This window comes from Rhineura floridana, chromosome 19 (genome assembly GCF_030035675.1).
Source record: "Rhineura floridana isolate rRhiFlo1 chromosome 19, rRhiFlo1.hap2, whole genome shotgun sequence".
NCBI lineage: Eukaryota > Metazoa > Chordata > Lepidosauria > Squamata > Rhineuridae > Rhineura > Rhineura floridana.
This window is the reverse complement of record NC_084498.1, coordinates 7,782,560-7,804,308: the sequence shown is the minus strand read 5'-3', so window position 1 is coordinate 7,804,308 and position 21,749 is coordinate 7,782,560. Positions and strand designations below refer to the sequence as shown.

Genomic DNA, 21,749 nt, shown 5'->3' with positions numbered 1-21,749 from the left:
GTGACCTCAAAGTTGTGGATCCCAAACTTGCCCCCCCTCCATGGATCACTTGGAAATTGGTGAAGGGCTTGGTCGACCACTTAATGATTTTTCTCTCCCTATTGCTAGGATTAGAGGCTGTCTGCTTTTTAATTGTATTTCCATTGCTTCCTTTGTGTATGCATTGCATTTTATTGTACTGCCGTTTGAATTTCATAGAGTTCAAAGTGCAGCGCAGTCCTATTCGGTATAAGAAATAAAACAAGCAATAAAAATCCAATGAAAAGTAAATATATTTAACGCGATGGATGTGCCGTCTCCTGTCTTCAGCCACAAATCCACCGTGGACCACTTGAATAAAACTCACTGGCCGCTGGTGGCCCACGAACCATAGTTCGGGAACCCCTGGATTGACAGATGCATTTACTGTGGGGTTCAGATTTGTGCGATCACATGTCTACTCAGAAGTAAACCCCAGGTCAGATTTGCGTGATTCTATAAATATCTACTCGGAAGTAAATCTTGTTGAGTTCAATGGGACTTACTTCTGGGTAAGTGAGTATAGGATTGCACCTTAAGGCAGCAATCCCATGAACCATAAATACTGTTGAGCTCTGTGGGACCTTGAAGAACATGTTTGTGCGTTTTTAATTTTGTGCGAATGTTGGAAGCCACCTTGACTTCGATCTCATCATAGAAAAGCAAGGTCTGTATGGCAAAATCAATAATAATAAATAAATATGTTTTACTTAAAACTAAGCCCCGCTGATACCTTCCTAGCAAGCCTTTTTAGCATTGGAACCTTATCTGAAAACATTGCACTTTTGAACCCTTTGAAGCCAAAATATAATAAAAGTTATTTGTCCCCTCCAAGATGCAAGACCTCATCGGGGTCTGGGGCTGTTCAAGAGCTGACTCTACTTAAGATTGTAAATTTGTCTTTCTAATCTTGAATTCTGGGACTTGCCGTAGCTGCGGAAGTGAGGTGCAAACCATAGAGTTAAGAAAGGAAGCGTTACAGTACGGGTACGCTACGGAAAGTTCGTTGGGCTAAACTATTGGCGCTCGCTCTTTTCCAGGTGCTGAGCTGGGGACAGGGAGTGATGCCTCGCTATGCCCAGATGGTAATGGGGCCTGCTGGGAGTGGGAAGGTGAGTTGAGGGGCAGGGTCATTTGGTGAAGGCTATGGGACCATTTGGCTATGGGGCCATAGATTTTCTAGGGAGGGGATCATTAGTCACACGTTCTTCCACATCTCCGCTCTCAAATCATGCATTTATACTCTTCTTTAGTTGCTAATTAATCCTTATTAGGCATAGTAACACTGTTTATTATTTGATGTATTTATTTTTTAAAAGTTTTCTGTGCCATCCTTTAGTATAAGTATGATTTATGCCATCCTGATGCCCTCCAGATGTTTTGGTCTACAACTGACTGGAGTTGTAGTCCAATACATCTAGATGGCATCAGGTTGGTGAGGACTGAAAATAAAGGAAGAATAACAAAATAATAGCAGAAGTTGAAGAGTATAAAACGGTGAATTAAAAAAAAATCATGCACCAATAACGTTGACACAGTTTAACAAGGAAACCCCTGGGGGGGATTGGTAGGCACCAGGCATACCAAACTGAGGAACAAATCCCATAAATTGGGTGCCACCACAAAGAAGGTCTTCTCTGCAGTCCCCACCCACGTCTCACATGGCAGAGCCACACAGAGGAAGACTTGGATGGTTTCAGTACGTGACCAGACTGATGTAGAGGCAGGTGTTTCTTCAGAACTTTTCAAAAAATCTATATTATACTTTTCTGTTAATTTTTATTTTTATTTTTTGTAACCTGCTTAGAGTCTTTACATTCAAGCGGCTTATAAATTTTGTTATATAAATAAATAAAATAAAATAATGACCAGGGTGGTTTATGTAAAATTTAAAAAACTCATACAGAGCTGACTGATGATACTTCCTAGGGACCCCAACAGATTGCAGTCAGTGTTACTCTATGTAATGGGAACTAATGGTTCTTTGCTAGTTGACCGTTGGTCCTAAGGAGGCTGTGAAAGATATCTTGAGCTGCTCCTCCTTTCCTCCAAATTGTTGAATTCCTGACCACTGCTAGAAACCTCCTAGTGGCTTTTGTTATTTCATTAAAGCTCTGCAGTTTTGATTCCAGAGCACTTACTGCTCCACTATGGTCCAGCACTGTGAAGCACTCAATCGCTCAGTCCAAGTGGTGAATCTTGATCCTGCTGCAGAACACTTTGACTACGATGTAATGGCAGGTAAGTCCAAGGCTGACAGGTTTGTGGTAAAGTATATGATCATAAGAAGAGCCCTGCTGGTTTGAACCAAAGGCCCATCTATTCAGGTATTCTGTTCTCGCATGCCTATAACCACGAAACCACATGCCTGTGGGAAGCCGAAAACAGGACACGAGTATTCCCTAGCAACTGGTATTCAGAGGTACACTGACACTGAATCTGGAGGTTCCAAATACCTGTCAAGAGTAGTAGCCACTGATAGCCTTACCTTCGTGAATTTGTCCAATCCCCTTATGAAGCTGTTCAAGTTTGTGGCTGTCACACCATTCTTCGGGAACAAGTTCTGTAGTTTAATTATGCACTTTGTAAAGGAGCCCTTCCATTTGTATGTCCTGAATTCTATCACTTCAGCTTCATTGAATGACCCTGGATTCATTCAATTATGGGAGAGAGAAACTCTGAACATCTCCCCTTTCCTAGGAATACATTCCGTATATCCCTGACATCTGTGGCATGCATAACCACTGTGAAATGGATCCTAAATTAAAGAACTGGTTAAGGAGAACTTGGGGAAAAATATGGAGTCAAGTTAACCCTTCTAATTAGATTCTTGAAAGGAAGAGAAAGAGAGAGCTAATGGGATAAAAACTCTTTATGAACATGGACATTTATTTTTGGAGCAATAATTTTAATCAAAATATATTTTATGAGAAAATAAATTTCCAGGTCATTATTTTGGTGCTAATTAATATATTTTACAAACTGTGTAAGAGGATGAATGGCAAACATATAATTGGAAACAATTACATGTTACATATTCTCTTACTGTACAACAACTGCATTGTATTTTAAATCGTATTAAACTAATATATATTCTAGAAAAACAGAAGGTTTGTACATTGCAGTGGAAGGATTGCAGCTCAGGGTAGAGCATCTGCTTTGCACACAAAAGGTCCCAGGTTCAATCTCCAGCATTTTCAGAAACTGGGATAGACTTCTGGGAAAGAGGGTTCTGGATAAGCTGGACCTTCCAGCAGAGATAGGTACAACTGTTTTCTTTTAAAATACAAGTGAAGCCTAATTATTTTACAGGGGAAGCTCATTAAGAACATAAGAAGAGCCTGCTGGATCAGGCCAGTGGCCAACCAGGTGCCTGGGGGAACCCCACAAGCAGGACCCGAGTGCAAGGACACTTTCCCCTCCTGAGGCTTCCGGCAACTGGTTTTCAGAAGCATGCTGCCTCTGACTAGGGTGGCAGAGCACAGCCATAGCCATTGATAGCCCTGTCCTCCATGAATTTGTCTAAGCTTCTTTTAAAGCCATCCAAGCTGGTGGCCATTACTGCATCTTGTGGGAGCAAATTCCATAGTTTAACTATGCACTGAGTAAAGAAGTACTTCCTTTTGTCTGTCCTGAATCTTCCAACATTCAGCTTCTTTGAATGTCCACGAGTTCTAGTATTATGAGAGAGGGAGAAGAACTTTTCTCTATCTACTTTCTCAATGCCATGCATAATTTTATACACTTCTATCATGTCTCATCTGACCCGCCTTTTCTCTAAACTAAAAAGCCCCAAATGCTGCAACCTTTCCTCGTAAGGGAGTCACTCCATCCCCTTGATCATTCTGGTTGCCCTCTTCTGAACCTTTTCCAACTCTATAATATCCTTTTTGAGATGAGGTGACCAGAACTGTACACAGTATTCCAAATCCGGCCGCACCATAGATTTATACAACGGCATTATGATATCGGCTGTTTTATTTTCAATACCTTTCCTAATCCCTAGCATGGAATTTGCCTTTTTCACAGCTGCCACACACTGGGTCGACATTTTCATCGTGCTGTTCACTACAACCCCGAGGTCTCTCTCCTGGTCGGTCACCGCCAGTTCAGACCCCATGAATGTATATGTGAAATTCAGATTTTTTGCTCCAATATGCATAATTTTACACTTGTTTATATTGAATTGCATTTGCCATTTTCCCGCCCATTCACTCAGTTTGGAGAGGTCTTTTTGGAGCTCATTATAATGCATCTCACTGTACCGCAGATTTGAATATACCATGGGTATGATTATGTCCCCAAGAAAAATACTGTACACAGTACAGCAGTTTTCATTATAATATGGAACCCCTATAACATGGGTGCATCTTTTGCCCACCCTGTCCCCTATGTTATAACAAGCTGTCATTGTACTTAGGGGGAGGAGATGTAGTTCAGTGGTAGTTCGTCTGCTGTGCATGCGGAAGGTCCCAGGTTCAGTCCCCAACATCTCCAGGCAGGGCTGGGAGAGACCCCTGCCTGAAACCCTGGAGAGCTGCTGCTAGTCAGTGTCAGCAGTGCTGGATTAGGTGGACTAATGGTCTGAGGATGTAGAAAGCAGTTTCCTATGTTCCTAAACCCTGGAGAATCTCTGCCACTCAGCGTAGACAGTACTGAGCAAGATGCGCTTTTGGCTTGATTCGGTAGATGGCAGTTCCTATTTAAATTGGTTCTTTATTCAGAATCATGAGGACTGGAATCTTAACCTTATTTTTAGGTGAAGAACCATAACTCAGTGGTAGAACACACCCTTTACATGCTGAAGGTCTCAAGTTCAATCCCTGGCATCTCCACAGTAGGCTGGGAAAAACCTGTTTTAGTCTAAGACACTGGAGAGTTGCTGCCAATCAGTGCTGGGCTGGATGGACAAAAAGTCTGGTCTGATATAAGGCATAAAAAACCAGAACCTCCATGTTCAGAGGCAGTATTCCCATGGACCTCAGACGATGAGGAGGAGGAAGAGAAGAAAGTTTGCTGCTCTTGTGCCTTGCTGTTAAACTTCCTAGAGGCTTCTGAGTGGCCACTGTTAGAAATGGGATGTTAGACAAGTTGCAGCCTTGGTTTGTTCCAGCCGGGCAGTCCTTAGTTGTCAGTCTATGTCAGGGGTTCACACACTGCGGTCCATGGGTCAGCAAGGTTCATTCAGGTGGTCTGCGGCATGTCTGCATAAAATATTCATATTGATTTCTGATTATATTTTTATTGCTGCTTTTATCTCCTGTATTCTATGGAATGCAAATTGTAATACAATATAATAAATAAAAGAAGCAATCAAAGAAGTACAGCATCTAGCACGGAGGAATACAGTTGCTACAACAGGCAGAAAAATTGTTAAGTGGTCCTCCAGCACCCTCAGCAATTTTCATGTGGTTTATGAGAAGAGACGCTTGAGAACCACCAGTCTAAATCAAGCAAAAGCGTTCTTTCCCCCTTTTTCTTTCAGATATCCGGGAATTAATTGAAGTTGATGACGTTATGGAAGATGACTCCCTAAGGTTTGGCCCCAATGGCGGCTTAGTCTTTTGCATGGAATACTTTGCAAGAAATTTTGACTGGCTAGAAGAATGTCTTGGCCATGTGGAAGACGATTATATACTTTTTGATTGCCCAGGTAAGCAAAGAATATAAAAATAATGGAAATAAAGGCTTTGTACCGCACTGGGGAGCCTCCAGCCTGCAGGCCTAGTCAGGCCCATCCGGCCTCCCCATTTGGCCTGCAAGGCCGTTTTCACCAAGCTGCGCCCACCGGCCTTCCATCTGATGTCATATGTGATGTCACGTGTGTAGCAGGTAAAGACTCAGCTGGGCCACAAGGGGGCTTGCAGGCACTGCCGATCCGCTCATTGGTGGCATCTTCAAGGTCCTGTTTGTAGCGCTTTGCAAGTACCACCAACTTGTCAGACGTGGCCGGTGGGGTGGGGAGGGTAAGATAAGAATTCAGGCCACTGGCTGGAAGTAGTTCCCCACCTCTCACTTACAACACAGCCCTGATCAAGACCACATTCACATCATACATTTATTCCACTGTTAACAGTCATGTCTTCCCCCCCCCCCGCCAAAAAAAAAAAAATCCTGGGAAGCATAGTTTGGAAAGGATGTTAAGAGTTGAAAGGAGACACACACACACCCCATTCTCCTCACAAAACTACAATTCCCAGAGTTCCCTGGAGAGATGGATTGTTAAACCACTCTGGGAACTATAACTCTGTGAGGGGAGTAGGGGGTCTCCTAACAGCTCTCAGCACCCTTCACAAACTGCAGTTCCCAGGATTCTTTGGTGGAAGCCATTACTGTTTAAAGTAGAATAAATATATGGTGTGAATGTAGCCTGAGAGATATGCGCTTCTTTGTTCATTTGCTTGTTTACCTCAATAATCAACGGCACAGAAACAGTGTGGCCAACTGTGGCCACAACGTCTCTTCTGCCAATTTTTTGCCTCTGGCCTCACTCGCTTTCATCCTTGGTCTTTAAGCTGCTGCTCTTTTTATCTGCTATTTCTGTCTTCGGTTGTTACTATCATTATTTTATTTATTTATTTATTTATTTATTTATTATACTTGTATACGGCCCCATAGCCGAAGCTCTCTGGGCGGTTTACAATAACTGGCTCCCTATTTGCTTCCGGGCGAGATTCAAGGTGCTGGTTTTGACCTATAAAGCCTTACACGGCATGGGACCTCAATACCTTGTGGAACGCCTCTCTCGCTATGAACCTACCCGTTCACTTCGTTCAGAATCTAAGGCCCTCCTCCGGGTACCAACTCATTGGGAAGCCCGGAGGGTGGTTACTAGATCTAGGGCCTTTTCTGTGGTGGCCCCTGAGTTGTGGAACAGCCTCCCCGAAGAGGTACGCCTGGCGCCTACACTTCTATCTTTCTGGCGCCAGGTAAAGACCTTTTTATGCTCCCAGGCATTTTAATCTTTTAATTTTCTTAATCTTTCTACTTTTAACATGTATCCTTAATTTGTGTTGTATTTCGTTTTTGTTGTGCTTTCTGTTGTTTGTTTGTACATGTTTTTGTGATTTTTTACTATGATATATTGTATTTTATCTTGTTTGTTCACTGCCCTGAGAGCTATTCTGCTAAGGGCGGTATATAAATTGAAATAATAAATAAATAAAATAAATAAATAAAAACAAATACAATTTAAAATACATCTTTTTAAAAAACAATTTAAAACACAATTTAAAAATTTAAAACAATATAAAACACATGCTTAAATGCCTGGGAGAAGAGGAAAGTCTTGACCTGGCGCCGAAAAGATAACAGTGTTGGCGCCAGGCACACCTCGTCAACAAGATCATTCCATAATTTGGGGGCCACCACTGAGAAGGCCCTCTCCCTTGTTGCCATCCTCTGAGCTTCCCTCGGAGTAGGCACCCGGAGGAGGGCCTTTGATCTTGAACGTAGTGTATGGGTGGGTTCATATTGGGAGAGGCATTCCATCAGGTATTGTGGTCCCAAGCCGTGTAAGGCTTTATAGGTCAAAACCAGCACCTTGAATCGAGCTCGGAAACATAAAGGCAGCCAGTGCAAGCGGGCCAGAATCAGTTTTATATGTTCAGACCACTGGTCCCTGTTACCAATCTGGCCGCTGCATTTTGCACAAGCTGCAGTTTCCGAGCCGTCTTCAAAGGCAGCCCCACATAGAGTGCATTGCAGTAATCTAATTTAGACGTTACCAGAGCATGGACAACTAAAGCCAGGTTATCTCTGTCCAAATAGGGACGTAGTTGGCCACCAACCGAAGTTGGTAGAAGGCACTCCATACCACTGAGGCTACCTGAGCCTCAAGTGACAGAGATGATTCTAGGTGAACCCCCAAGCTATGAACCTGCTCCTTCAGGGGGAGTGCAATCCCATCCAGGACAGGATGGACATCCACCATCCTACTAACAGCACCTCAGAAGAACCACCCACTAACAGCATCTCAGTCTTGTCTGGATTGAGCCTCAGTTTATTAGCCCTCATCCACTCCATTGTCGCAGCCAGGCACCAGTTCAGCACATTGACAGCCTCACCTGAAGAAGATGAAAAGGAGAAATAGAGCTGCGTGTCATCAGCATACTGATGGCAATGCACTCCAAAGCTCCGGATGACCGCACCCAACGGTTTCATGTAGGTGTTGAACAGCATGGGGAAGAGAACTGACCCCTGCGGAACCCCATACTGGAGAGTCCAGGGTGCCGAGCAATGTTCCCCAAGCACCACCTTCTGGAGGCGACCTGCCAAGTAGGAGTGGAACCACTGCCATGCAGTACCTCCCACTCCCAACTCAGCCAGTCTCCCCAGAAGGATACCATGGTCGATGGTATTGAAAGCCGCTGAGAGATCAAGGAGAATCAACAGAGTCACACTCCCCCTGTCACTCTCCTGACAAAGGTCATCATACAGGGCAACCAAGGCTGTTTCCGTGCCAAAACCAGGCCTGAAACCCGACTGACATGCGACTGAAATGGATCCAGATAATTGGTCTCATCCAAGAGTGTCTGGAGCTGGCCTGCAACCACTCGTTCCAGGACCTTGCCCAGGAATGGAATATTTGCTACCGGCCTATAGTTATTAAGATTTTCTGGGTCCAGGGAGGGTCTCTTCAGGAATGGTTTCACTACTGCCTCTTTCAGACAGCCAGGGACCACCCCCTCTCACAGAGAGGCATTAATCACTTCCTTGGCCCAGCCGGCTGTTCCATCCCTGCTAGCTTTTATTAGCCAAGAAGGGCAAGGATCCAGCACAGAAGTGGTGGCACGAACCTGTCCAAGCACCTTGTCAACATCCTCAAGCTGCACCAGCTGAAACTCATCCAAGAAATCGGGACATGGCTGTGCTCTGGATACCTCGCTTGATTCACCTGCTATAACACTGGAGTCTAAGTCCTGGCGGATGCTAAAGATTTTATCCTGGAAGTGCCTAGCAAATTCATTACAGCGGGCCTCAGATGGTTCTGTCATGTCCCTGAGGCCAGAGTGTAATAGCCCCCGGACAATTCTGAAGAGCTCTGCTAGACGGCAGATTGATGATTTGATAGTAGCAGCAAAATATTGTTTTTTCGCTGCCCTCACTGCCCCTAAATACAGCTTACCATAGGCACTTACCAGTGTATAATTGCATCCACTAGGAGTTCGCCTCTATCTGCACTCAAGCCTTCTCTGATATTGTTTCATCGCTCTCAACTCTGGGGTATACCATGGAGTCATACAAGTTCTACACAGGAGAGGGCGCTCAGGAGCAATCATGTCAACCGCCCGGGTCATTTCTGTATTCCACAGCTCGACCAGGGTTTCGACAGGAGCGCCAGCCCTATCAGCCGGAAAACTCCGCAGAGCCCTTTGGAAACCTTCCGGATCCATTAGTCTCTGGGGGCGGACCAACTTAATAGGTCCCCCACCCTTGCAGAGGGGAAAAGCCGCTGTAAGTCTAAACTTCAGCAAGCAGTGATCAGTCCATGACAGAGGGACTGATGTAAGGCCCCCCACATTCAGATCACCAACTCCATGTCCAGTTGTAAAAAACAAATCTAGAGTATGCCCTGCTACATGTGTTGGGCCAATGGCATATTGGGACAGTCCCATGGTTGTCATGGAGACCATGAAATCTTGAGCCGCCCCGGATAAGGTGGCCTCGGCATGGATGTTGACATCCCCCAGAACCAACAGTCTGGGGGATCTCAACAGTACACCCGAGACCACCTCTGTCAGCTCAGCTAGGAAGTCTGTTGGGCAGTGGGGTGGGCGGTACACCAACAGAATCCCCAGTCTGTCCTGCTGACCCAACGTAAGGTGCAAACACTCCAGACCAGTAGTCACATGGACAGGGTGCTTGCAAAGGGAGATGGAGCTCCTATAGACCACGCAACCCCCTCCCTGACCCTCAGGTCTACCCTGATGCTCAGGTCTACCCAGATTATATGTTTTTATTATCATTTTTATTGGTCTTAAATAGGCTAGGTTTGTTTTTTGAAATAATGAGCCCCCTGGACCTTGTATGGAAGGGTGGGGTACAAATGTGTTAAACAAATAAATTTAGTAAATGTTGTGTCCTCCACCTTAGGTCAGATTGAACTCTACACCCACCTGCCAGTGATGAAACAGTTTGTTGAGAAGCTGCAGCAATGGGAATTTCGCGTCTGTGGTGTTTTTCTGGTTGATTCTCAGTTTATGGTGGAATCCTTTAAGGTAACTTGCAATTCCCCCTCCCCCAAGCAGCAACAGGTCTAGATAAAATGTGTGTGTGTGTGTTGGAGGGGTACTTTAACGGTCTTAATATGTTTTGAGTCTTTTTTTTTTAATGCTACATTTTGGCACATTAAAAGATCTTGACCTGTCGTCTCAACAGCCGAGCTGCTTGCTTTGTTGTACTACTGTAGCATCTAGATTTTTGGACAGTGCCAGCCTAAGACATTCAGCTGCCTGAAGTGGAGCCCAAATCCCTGCCCCCCCAACTCCCGGCTAACACTTGAAAAAGCCTGGCTGCACCATTTGGACATCAGTTCATGAGAACATAAAAAGAGCCCTGTCGCTGGGTCATATCAAAGGCCCACCTAGTCCAACCTTCTGTTCTCACAGAGGCCGACCAGATGACCGTGGGAAGCCAGAAAGCAAGGCATGAACGTGGCAGCACTCTCCCCACTTGTGATTCCCAGTACCTGGTATTCAAAGGTATAATGCCTCAGACACTGGAAGTAGTAGAAAGCCATCACGGCTAGTAGCCACTGATAGCATTATCTTCCATGAATTTGTCCAACCCCCTTTTAAAGCTCTCCAGGGTAGTGACCAGGTCTACATCCTTTGGGAGCAGATCCCATAGTTTAACACTGAGCTGTGTGAAGAAGGCCTTTGGTTTGTCTGTCTGCAATGTTCCAGTATTCCACTTCATTGGATGACCCCGGGTTCCAGGCTTTGAAGAAAGGGAGAAACTTGCTCATATCCACCTTCTCCACACCGTGCATGATATAAGATGTCTCTATCCTGTCCTCCCCTTTCTCACTTTTTTTCTAAACTAAAAAGGCCCAAATGTTGCAACCTTTCCTCATTACGGAGTGCTCCGTCCCTTTGATCATGCTGGTCTCCCTTTTCTGAACTTTTTCCAGCTGTACCATATTCCTGCCTTCCTTGATCTCTCTGCTCCCCACCCACCCCTGATGCCACCTGAAGCCGGCTACGCCACCCTCTGAATGTCTGGGCTAGCTCTGATTTGGGCCCTGGCATAGCCCTGTTGCAGCAGCAAACAGGTGGCATTTTGGAAAGCCTGTTCCGCTCCTCCAATTCTCTTCTTGTGTTTGTGTTTCCCTTTTGCTAGTTTATTTCCGGAGCCATGGCAGCCCTCAGTGCAATGATATCCTTGGAGATTCCCCAAGTCAATGTGATGACAAAGATGGACTTGCTGAGCAAGAAAGCTAAAGCAGAAATTGAAAAGTAAGCACCTTGCCTCAATATTGTGGCAAGTAGATTTCAAGTAGTAGTATAATTATTTGACTCTTTCTATTTATTATTATTATTTATTACACTCATGTCCCACCTTTTCTCCAAGGAACTTAAGGTGACAAACGTGGTTGTCCCCATCTCTATTTTACCCTCACAACAATCCTGTAAGGTAGGCTAGGCCGAGAGATACTGACTGGCCCAAGGCCACCCTGCGAGCTTCATGGCTGAGTGGGGAGTTGAACCCTGGTTTCCCAGGTCCTAATCTAACTCTCTAATCACCACACTGGGTCTCAAACTGCTTTATGTTTCAAAGAAAATTGCTAAGCAGTTTACAACATCCTGTAAATATCACAAATAAAAGTCAAATACAAAAATGCACTTTAAAAATCCACATTTTAGAGCAGCGCATATAACCAGGGCTGGCACCAAAGGGCAGCCAGGTTGGGCCCTGGCTGAGGGCCCCTGAAGGCCCCTCATTAGAGTTGGAGAGTAGCTCTCCCCTTCTGCGATCCGCCAGGCCGCCCACCCATTCGCTCGCTCCACCTGCCTGTCTCCTGCTGCTGCATGCGCAGGGCTGCCATCAACCAAGATGGCGGCAGAGGCTTCTTTAAGGGGCTAATGCCCCGACCACCATCTTGGTTGATGGCAGGTATGTGCGCGCACGTAGTATACTGCGCGTGCGTGCCATCAACTAAGATGGCGGCGAGGGCTTCAGCTCCTTAGAGAAGCCTCCGCCACCATCTTGGTTGATGGCAGCCCTGCAGGTGCAGTGCACACAGCAGCAGAAGACAGGAGAGAGGCAGGTGGAACAGGCAGGAGCCGTGTGCCCGGGGCAGGCTGGTGCGCAATGGCCTAGTCATGCCTGGCGCCAGTCCTGCAAATAACAATTTGATCAGAGATCCTCCTAAACACAAATCCTCTGAGACACCATGCATATGGGGACCACAGTTACGACTAGAAGATCCAAAATCACCCATCAGTTATACAAGCGTCTGTTTATAGGTAGCAGCAGTGCAGTACACTCTCTTCAAGGTATGCTTTGAGGTCTTTTTCTTGTCTCACCTTGGGTCCTTCATCACACACTCTGGCCACGCCTGTACCATCCATTTAAAGCAATATCATGCCACTTTAAACAGTTGTAGCTTCCCCCAAAGAATCCTGGAAACTGTAGTTTGTTGAGGGTGCTGAGAGTTGTTAGATATTGCGTCCCATCGAAGAGCTGCAATTCCCACAGATCCCTGGGAAGAGAGACTGACTGTTACACAACTCTGGGAATTGTAACTCTGTCAGAGGAACAGGAGTCTCCTAACAACCCTCTGCACCTTTCACAAACCACAGTTCCCAGGATTCTTTGGGGAAGCACAAATGTTTAAAGGGATATGATACGTTGTGGCCCCTGTGTGAATTGGAGATACTGTGGGGGCTGGCAAGAGGCCTTCAAGTCTCTTTCTTTACTACCTATTAGCCTGTCTGCCCAAATGCTTAAAGCAGTTTATAATTTTAAAAATAAAATGGTTAAGCAATACAATAAAAAAGCAAAACAAATTGGAGGGAAGGGGGAAAAAGCAAGTTCAAAGTCCCAGCAATCTTCTATGATGATGATGATGATTTATCATTATCTTCATTTATTCCCCACCCTTCACCCAAAGGTCCCAGGGCAGGTTACAACAACTTTAAAATATGACATTAAATGCAATTTAAAAACAACCTAAAATCCCCAAATCGGGTGGGTCCGTAAAATACATGTGTCGGGTGCCGAAGGCCTGGGTAAAGAGGTGCATCTTCAGCATTCCCCAAAAACTGTACAGCGAAGTTGCCAGATGCACCTCAGTGGGGAGGGAGTTCCACAATTCAGGGGCCACCACAGAGAATGCCCTCTTCCAAGCCACCACCACCGCACGTGCTTCCCATGGTGGCAGAACTACGGAAAGGGCCCCCTCTGCTGATCTCAACACCCAAGAGGGTCTGTAGAGAAGGAGGCAGTCTTCCAGATATTTGGGACCAGGTTGTTTAGGGCTTTAAACACCAGCATGGTGAAGTTTTTTAGAATGAAGGAGGCCTTTTGGGGGAGGAAGGGGCCAAATGGCAGTTGCCAGGCCTGAGTAAAAGGCCATTATAAATGAGAGTAGTGGAAGGGACCATAGCTCAGTCGTAGAACATCTGCCTTGCATGCGGAAGGTTCCAGGTTCAATCCTCAGCATCTCCAGGTAGGGCTGAGAGAGGCTCCCTGTCTGTAACCCTGGAGAGCCTCTGCCAGTCAGTGTGGAGAGTACTGAGCTAGAAGGACCTGTGAATCTGATTCAGTATAAGGCCACTTCTTATATTCCCAACCTGTGGCTCTCCAGATGTTCTTGGGACAACAACTCCCGTCAGCCCCAACTACAAAACTCTCTGGGGTTACGTCTGCCATGCCATAAAAACTTGAATTCAGTTTTCAGTGAAGGGAGAGAAAATGCAATAAGGGAGGAGAGGGATTAAGATCTTCCACAGCCCAGAAAGAAAAAATGAATTAAAAAATTAAAAGTCTCCTGTAATTGAAAAGAGCAGAGGGGGGTCCAGACGTTAGCTGCCATCAGCCCTAGCCATTATAGTCAGTGGTCGGGGTTTATGGGACTTGCAGTCAGTCCTCTGAGAGCGACTAACCTGTGGCCTTCCGGATGTTGCTGGACTGCAAACCTCCAAATTTCACTGGACTGCAAGTCCCATAAACCCCGACCACTGACTATAATATATATATATATCTCAGATCTGTGCATACGGTGAAGGTGAAAGTTGCCAATGCAGTGGAACTGACGTCTTGTGCTGCTCACAAAACCTCCAGGGTTAGGTTGTTGGCCCTTTGACTGTTTGCAGCAGTTTGCATACTGATGCTGTGTGCATTTATTCATGGGGACTGACAGCCCTGGATTGTCCCTTAAATCAGGGATAACCAGACTTCAAGCTTGATGGATCTTTTATTTTTTATTAGAATCACAAGATCTGCCAACAAGAGCCAGGCATACAGTTAGTATTTAAGAGTGGGGTGCGGGGAGGGCTTGTGGAAGAATTCACTCAGAGACAAATTTGAGCAGAAGCAGATTCCAAATTTATTCAAAGCATACAGCGGTGGAGAGCCAAGCAGAAAACTGCAACTGACTCTGACTCTCTACAACATGGCGCAGGCCTTTATAGTTTTTCAAAGACTTCAAAGAACAAAGACTTCAGATGAAACTCTCACATTTCGAGCATGTGTAATACATATGAGATTCTTTTAATTCAAAGCATTCTGTTTATCTATAGATTGCTAGAACAGGTTGTTAGGGAGTACCGGGCCATGTTGCTAAGGGAGTACTTGCTAACTACAGTTGTAACACTTTGAAGCTGGTTATACTGCCGCTTCAAGGGCATGCAAGAAAACACAAAGGCATGTTTGCTAAGCCATCTGGTCTATCAGTTGTTTTCCCACACTCAGCAGTTTTTTACACTTTCCAGACACAGACAGAACCAATATTTTCAGATACCCAGAATCCTCTACATCCTGGTTATTTTACACCACAGGCTCTGAAAATGTTTGCAGCACTGAGCTGAGCTCGCAAGTCCCTTCTTAATTTCCGTTGCCTAATTTAGGTGGGAAAAGTTGTTGCATTAAACAGTTGGGAGTCAGAAGCCCTTGCTGATCTATCGCAGATCACCCAGAGATCTACCAATAGATCCTATTTCCTTCTCCTCTGCCCCCCGCCACCACCCGAGGTAACACACACAGAAAATTAAGGATGGGAATAATTTGTGTTAGGCGCAACTCATGTACAGTTAATATGAAGACGTTGTCAAAATAGCTGTGTTTTAAACTTTCTAATGCCTTCCAGGTACCTGGACCCCGACATGTATTCTTCATTGGAAGATTCTACTGATTTGGTCAAAAGCAAACGTTTTAAGAAATTGACTCAAGCTATCTGTGGGTTGGTAAGTGGTTCTGTCTTAAGATCCAACACAGAGTTGGCAGTTACCATAGCTTGTTAGTTGACCATTTTTGACAGGTCAGTCTATCACTGTCCTAGCTGCCTGCATTTGATACCTTAAAATTGCCACCTGCAATAGCCCAGCATGGTGGATTGTGTCATTTTTATGCTTGGTGTGAATTAATAGGGCTGCCCACCTGTCAATCTCAGTGGTTTGAAGTTGGTTGAAGATCTGGTTTTGTTCCAAGGGTGGTAACCACAGTTTCCCAGTTCAGATGAAACAGGAAACTTTAGTTAATTGGAGACTTCCACATTGTGTTCAGTGCATGAGAGAGGATAGAAGCAGCTGCTATTGGATGTTGTATCTGGCGCAAGCAGATGCCCAGGATGCAGAACAGTATAGTGACAGGCTAGATGCCAGTTGAAGCAATGAGCCAGACAAGTAATAAGTTTTAAGAGTCACTTTACTGACCATAGAATATATCACAAGCTCTCTCTCTGTACAAACTCCTCGACCCCCACACCGACTGGCCAGATCTGCTAAGTCTTATAGATAAGGCCAGCTGGTTGCCTTGGATACTTGTCCTTGAGATCTGCACGGACTCTGTGCTTCTTGGCCTTGTAACTCTGCTGTGGAAAAATACATTCAGGCACTCTTTCTTTGCCAACACCCCCCACCTATTTTTCCATAGCATAAATCTTTATCATTTACATTACATCTTTCATGTTTCTTCCAACTTTTGTTATCACAATTACAGTTACATTCCTTGCAGTCACTTAAATTACATTTCTCCACATGATACATTTCTTCAGTTTACATCAGCATCATTTGTAATACATTTATTTCAGCAATTATTTTTCATGATTCCCATCATCCCACTTTCGCTGTCATACCTACTTGATTTATCAGTTTTAAGAACTTGTCTTCACTTAGTGGTTTTGTCATAACGTCAGCCAGCATATCAGCAGTGTTACAATAAATTAATTCCACAAACCCTTGTTTAATCATTTCTCTGACATGGTGATATTTGATGCTGATATGCTTGGTTCTCTTGGTGTGTGCTTCTGACTGAGCTAGCTTAATGCAGGTCTGATTGTCCTCATATATTTTGATTGGTTTGTCTATGCCTTTTCCAATTTCAAACAGTAGATGGTCGAACCAGGTAAGTTCGTTACAAACCAGAGACAACGCTATATATTCAGCTTCTGAACTCGATGTAGCCACTATAGTTTGCCTCTTACTGCACCAATCAATCACTGAATCATATAATAGAATGACAACACCAGTAGTAGACTTGCGGCTACTGTGATCGCCAGCATGATCCGCATCTACATAGCAGCACATACTCCCGTGTTTACTGCTGGACAACACTAGACCTTTACTGCTAGTACCTTGCAAATACCTCAGGACTCGTTTTATTCCTTGCCAATCTGTCTCAGTAGGCTATTCTACTTTTCGACTTAAGATGCTAACAGCATTACAAATGTCAGGTCTTGTTACCTTAACAAGATATTGCAACTGTCCTATGATGTGTCTGTACCTAGCAGGGTTTTCACAAGCTGTCTCTGTGGTTTCTTGTTGAAATGATGTTGTCATGGGAGTCCCTACTGCCTTACATTCAGACATCCCACATTCTGCTAGTATTTGTTTTATCTTTCCTTCCTGTTTTAACACGAAACTCCCGTCTGAACCCCGTATGACCTCTGTACCTAAATAATGACTTACAGGTCCCAAACTTTTCGTTACCACATGTTGTTTCAGACTATTATGGAACTCTCTTTCGTCTTCCTCCCCATGGGAAAAGTACAGGATGTCATCTACATAAACTAGGCAGTATGTGAGCCCCCCCTTTGTTTCTTTCACATACACACAGGGGTCTGTCACACAACGCTTGAAATTCATTGACTGCAGAACATCATCTAATTTTTCGTTCCAACAGCGCGCACTCTGGCGCAGACCATAAAGGGATTTCTGTAACTTGCAAACTAGACCTGGCTGTGTTTCACATCCGGGAGGCTGTTCCATATAGATTTCTTCTTTTAACTCCCCATGTAAAAACGCCGTGCCGATGTCATAGTGGCTTACATGCATGTTTTCTATGGCAGCTATTTTTAGCAAAACCCTGATTGACTCATGTTTCACCACGGGAGCGAAAACTGCATCGTAGTCCGTCCCGAATTGCTGTGTAAAGCCCTTAGCTACTAGGCGTGCCCTATACCTTTGTATCTGTCCTGTACTCGACCGCTTACGTTTAAATATCCATTTACACCCTATAGCTTTCTTCCCTGGGGGCAGAGGTACTAGCGTCCATGTGCCATTTTTTCGCATTGCTTCCAGCTCCTCTTTCATCACTGCATGCCATTCATTCTGTTCGGCTATGGGTAATTGTTTTATATCCCCGAGGCTTGAGGATAAGAGTTTTAAGAGTCACTTTACTGACCATAGAATATATCACAAGCTCTCTCTCTGTACAAATTCCTCGACCCCCACACCGACTGGCCAGATCTGCTAAGTCTTATAGATAAGGCCAGCTGGTTGCCTTGGATACTTGTCCTTGAGATCTGCACGGACTCTGTGCTTCTTGGCCTTGTAACTCTGCTGTGGAAAAATACATTAAGGCACTCTTTCTTTGCCAACAGCTGCACATGCATGCACTAGGCTCATTCATAACTTGACTTAATAATCTGACATACAATTGTCTGAATCAGACCATTTCTATAAAAGTAGACCATATCAGCATTCATTGTATTTTATTTCCTTTAAGGCAATCTGTGAGTGCTAAGTGTTTTGGCTGTTAACTGTTGTTACTTGTAGCCGTTGCCACTCACTCTCTCCACATCTGTCAATTACCTTTTCTAGATTGATGACTACAGCATGGTTCGGTTCTTGCCGTTGGATCGCTCTGATGAAGAAAGTGTTAATATTGTGCTGCAGCACATAGACTTTGCCATTCAATATGGGGAGGATCTGGAGTTCAAAGAGCCAAAGGTAAAGATTATAACGCCCTCCTGCAAAAAAATTGTGGCCTTTTATTCAGGATTTAAGCCACCCCTGAAAATTAAGGCCACAAAAATTGGCCTTATCAATAGCTACTCAGCCAAGATGGCTGTGTTCTGTGTCCATTGTCGGAGGCAGTATACATCTGAATACTAGGTGCAAGTAATCACAGGTGGGAAGAATGCTGTTGTGGTAATGTTCAGCTCACAGGCTTCCCATGGGCATCTGGTTGGCCACTGTGATGTATGGCTCCTGGTATCTGGGCCAACTCGATTGGATTCAGACTCACTGATGTGTTTTTCTCCATTATGTTTAATGTGAAATCTGGGTTTAGAGCATTTCATAGATAATCTTACAGATTACACAGAACTCTGGATCTCTACACAGTACAACTAGGCATGACTCCTCAAGCTAAGAAGTTTTGCAACAATTAGATACGCCCCTTGAAACCCTTTAAATAGGCCTGGGGCAGGCGTTCTATTTGTATGGAGAGGGTTTCTCTGAATGAGGCGGGGCTAGCAATCTGGCCCTCCTATGAACAGGTTGAAAAGCCAGGACCTTCTGTGAGCAAATCTGCCGTCCATCCTTGGAGAAGGCAGCAGCGGTACTTCATTGAGATCCTTCTCGGGCACCGTCTCTGGTTGAGCCTCTGATCCTTCCTCCTCGAGAGGAGGCACAAGTGGCAGCAGCTTGGGCAGCAAGGGAGGGCCGAGGGGAGAGAAAGGGGCTGGCCCATTGTCAGACAGCATTTCTTCAGTTGTAACTGGAAGTGCAGGGGCGGAGCTGTCCCTGTTAAAAGTGCTGAAGCCTTCTCCTGTTTCAGTCTGCTGGGAGGAAGGGCAGGATAGAAATCAAATAAATAAACCCACTGGGCCCCTCTCTAGGATCCCAGGCTTCCTCCTCCTCCTTCTGATCAGTTCAGGAAGGCTCCATGGGGCCCACTCCTGGGCTATGCAGTTAACTTGAGTGATGTTGAGTTTGCCTCCTAACAGCACAACCTTGTGCAGGTCTATTCAAGGAATAATTTGCACTGTGCTTGGTGGAGTTTACTCGCAATGAAGCATGTATAGCAGGGTTTCCCCAAATGGTGTATATTTACCCCCAAAGGTCGGTGGTACTATGCAGGGAGTGAATAAAGCCCTAGGGGTCGAAAAGGGCCTAGTGGTGGCAAAGATGCTTACCAGGTATAGTGTGAAAAATTTAATTAGGAACTCTGAGCCTCGGAAATAAAGGCCATGGGCATGTACAGAGTGCATCTCCTTTGCCAATGAGGAACCTCTGTATTTAAGAAGATGACTCTACAATAAAACAGTATTCCTTATTTTTGAAAATGTGTGATTCCTAGCATTGGTGATTGATTATTAATAAATGGTGATTATATGTTGATATTTCTTGATATTATTTCATTTACATTCCTAAGAATTTGGCTTGGCCTTCAATGCCACTTTGTAAGTGCATCAAGGGGTCACTGAACTCAGAGGTTTGGGAAACCTTGGTGTATAGGACTGCTATGAAAGAAAGCCAGCTCAGATTCTGGATGTTGCATCTTATTTTGGGGTCCATTCTGTTTGGTTTAAAAATGAAATAGGAATGTATGCGGTCCTATTTCTTAGCAGAAGTATTTAGTAACAGCTGATTTTGAGAATCAACCAGCCCACCTTTCCCTCAGACACAAATAACAACAGAGACAATCTTCTTAGGTAAAAAGTATAAAGGTTTACTCATGACCTTTCATATGTTCAGGAAACATAGGCTCTTGCTTAGATGAAAAAGTAGGAGTCCATTTTAGTCTTTCGTGATGATGCTCCTGGAAGGGCATCTGCCATGCTGCTGCTTCTAGAGGTTAAAGCTCAATAATGGTGGATATGCAGGAATCTACAATATCCCCAGACAAAGGAGGAGGAAAAAGAATCCCTGTGGAATTCCCTCCCCTTGAATATTAGGCAGGCGCCATCTCTGCTATCTTTTCGGCACCTTTTGAAGACTTTCCTGTTTCAACAAGCTTTTTAAGTTGAGACCTATCCCAGTCTACGTCTGTGTTAGAATTGCTTGTTAATATGTTTTTTAATAACAAGCCTTTTAAGCTGAGACCTATCCCAGTCTACGTCTGTGTTAGAATTGCTTGTTAATATGTTTTTTTAATAATGTTTTTAACCCTTTTTTAAAATATGTTTTTAAAGCCTTTTTTTAAAATGTTTTTAACGTTTTGTTTTAATGTATTTTAAGGTCTGTTTTTATGATGTTTTAAAGTGTTTTAAGCGCTTCTGTTTGCCGCCCTGGGCTCCTGCTGGGAGGAAGGGCGGGATATAAATCAAATAATAAATAATAAAATAACCCCACCCTTTAAGGAAGTTACATCATGGTAAACAGGTATATAGAGATATTCCCCAAATATTAGTTAGAGGAAACATCTCCCTATCAAAGGGGGCAGCATGCAAGCTTGTTTAAACCCAGTACATTCAATATACTATTGGCCTGAAGGGTGAGAGACAAAATAAAAGACAGCCATACAACATTTTCAGTACATCCTGGGTGAAAATATTTACTCTGGACTCTTATAAGAAATAGGGTTGTATGCAATTGCGTGTGTGTGTGCACCCGAGTTTAGGATTGTCATTTTCATGAGAAAAAAATCACTACAGACAAGGCTGGCACCAGAGGGCAGCCAGGTCAGGCCCTGGCTGAGGGCCTCTGGGTCCCAAGGGGCTCCTGAAGGGCCCCTCCTTAGGGTGGGCATGAATCGCGGAAAGGAGCAGTACCCACCCACCCTAAGGAAGGGCCCTTCAAGGAGAGGTAGGTGGGGCGTGCGTGCGTGTGCTGGGGCCCAGGGCAGGTTGGTGCCCAAGGGCCCCAGCATGTCTGGCGCTGGCCCTGATGACAGAGTTACCTCTTTTTGACAGAGTTAGTGTGCATTTTGGACAGTTGTGCAGCCTTGAAGAGTTCAAAATGTTAAAGATTTGAATATCTGTTTTCCCAACAGGAAACTGAGGAAAATAAACCACCTGCTTTTGATGAATACTTCCAAGATCAAGTGGATGAATGAAGGCTTCCAGGTTGATTTTGTAAAAAGAAGGGGGAAAAGACTCTTCAGATTTGCCGCACGTTGTATTTTGAAATACACAAACTGCTCCATGTGTCTTTGGTGTCAGTTGAAGGAGGGGCATTCCCCCCCCCCGGTGAAGAGTTCAATGTGTATATATTTGTATAATGCCACATCGCACAGTTGTATTATTTGAAGACATTACCCTAGCAAAAAAAAAAGGGGCATTGTGAGAAATAAATTATTGACTGATTTCTAAGCTATGAGAAAGCTGGAGCGTTTCTGTT

At 44.6% G+C, this 21,749-nt stretch overlaps 1 protein-coding gene across 3 annotated transcripts; it reads left to right on the top strand.

Moving 5' to 3' along the window:
- Nucleotides 1-967: 967 nt before the first annotated feature.
- Nucleotides 968-21,721, top strand: GPN3 (GPN-loop GTPase 3). 3 transcript variants are annotated; one of them, XM_061602522.1, is made up of 8 exons: nucleotides 968-1,130; nucleotides 2,151-2,259; nucleotides 5,504-5,671; nucleotides 10,114-10,238; nucleotides 11,362-11,477; nucleotides 15,332-15,428; nucleotides 18,285-18,413; nucleotides 21,403-21,721. In XM_061602522.1, the coding sequence occupies exons 1-8, from the start codon at nucleotides 1,083-1,085 to the stop codon at nucleotides 21,463-21,465; spliced, it is 855 nt and encodes a 284-aa protein (XP_061458506.1). In that variant the 5' UTR covers nucleotides 968-1,082; the 3' UTR covers nucleotides 21,466-21,721. The 3 variants fall into 3 exon arrangements, with proteins under 3 accessions (XP_061458506.1, XP_061458509.1, XP_061458507.1); XM_061602525.1 differs by having other exon boundaries at nucleotides 2,139-2,259; XM_061602523.1 differs by having other exon boundaries at nucleotides 2,131-2,259.
- The last annotated feature ends 28 nt before the right edge of the window (nucleotides 21,722-21,749 follow it).

Excerpts from the sequence above, each read along its gene's own strand:
- GPN3 (XM_061602522.1), top strand. The coding sequence starts at position 1,083 with ATGCCTCGCTATGCCCAGATGGTAATGGGGCCTGCTGGGAGTGGGAAG. Across the intron at positions 11,478-15,331 it reads GCTAAAGCAGAAATTGAAAA|GTACCTGGACCCCGACATGT; the intron begins GTAAGCACCTTG and ends AATGCCTTCCAG. Across the intron at positions 15,429-18,284 it reads CTCAAGCTATCTGTGGGTTG|ATTGATGACTACAGCATGGT; the intron begins GTAAGTGGTTCT and ends TACCTTTTCTAG.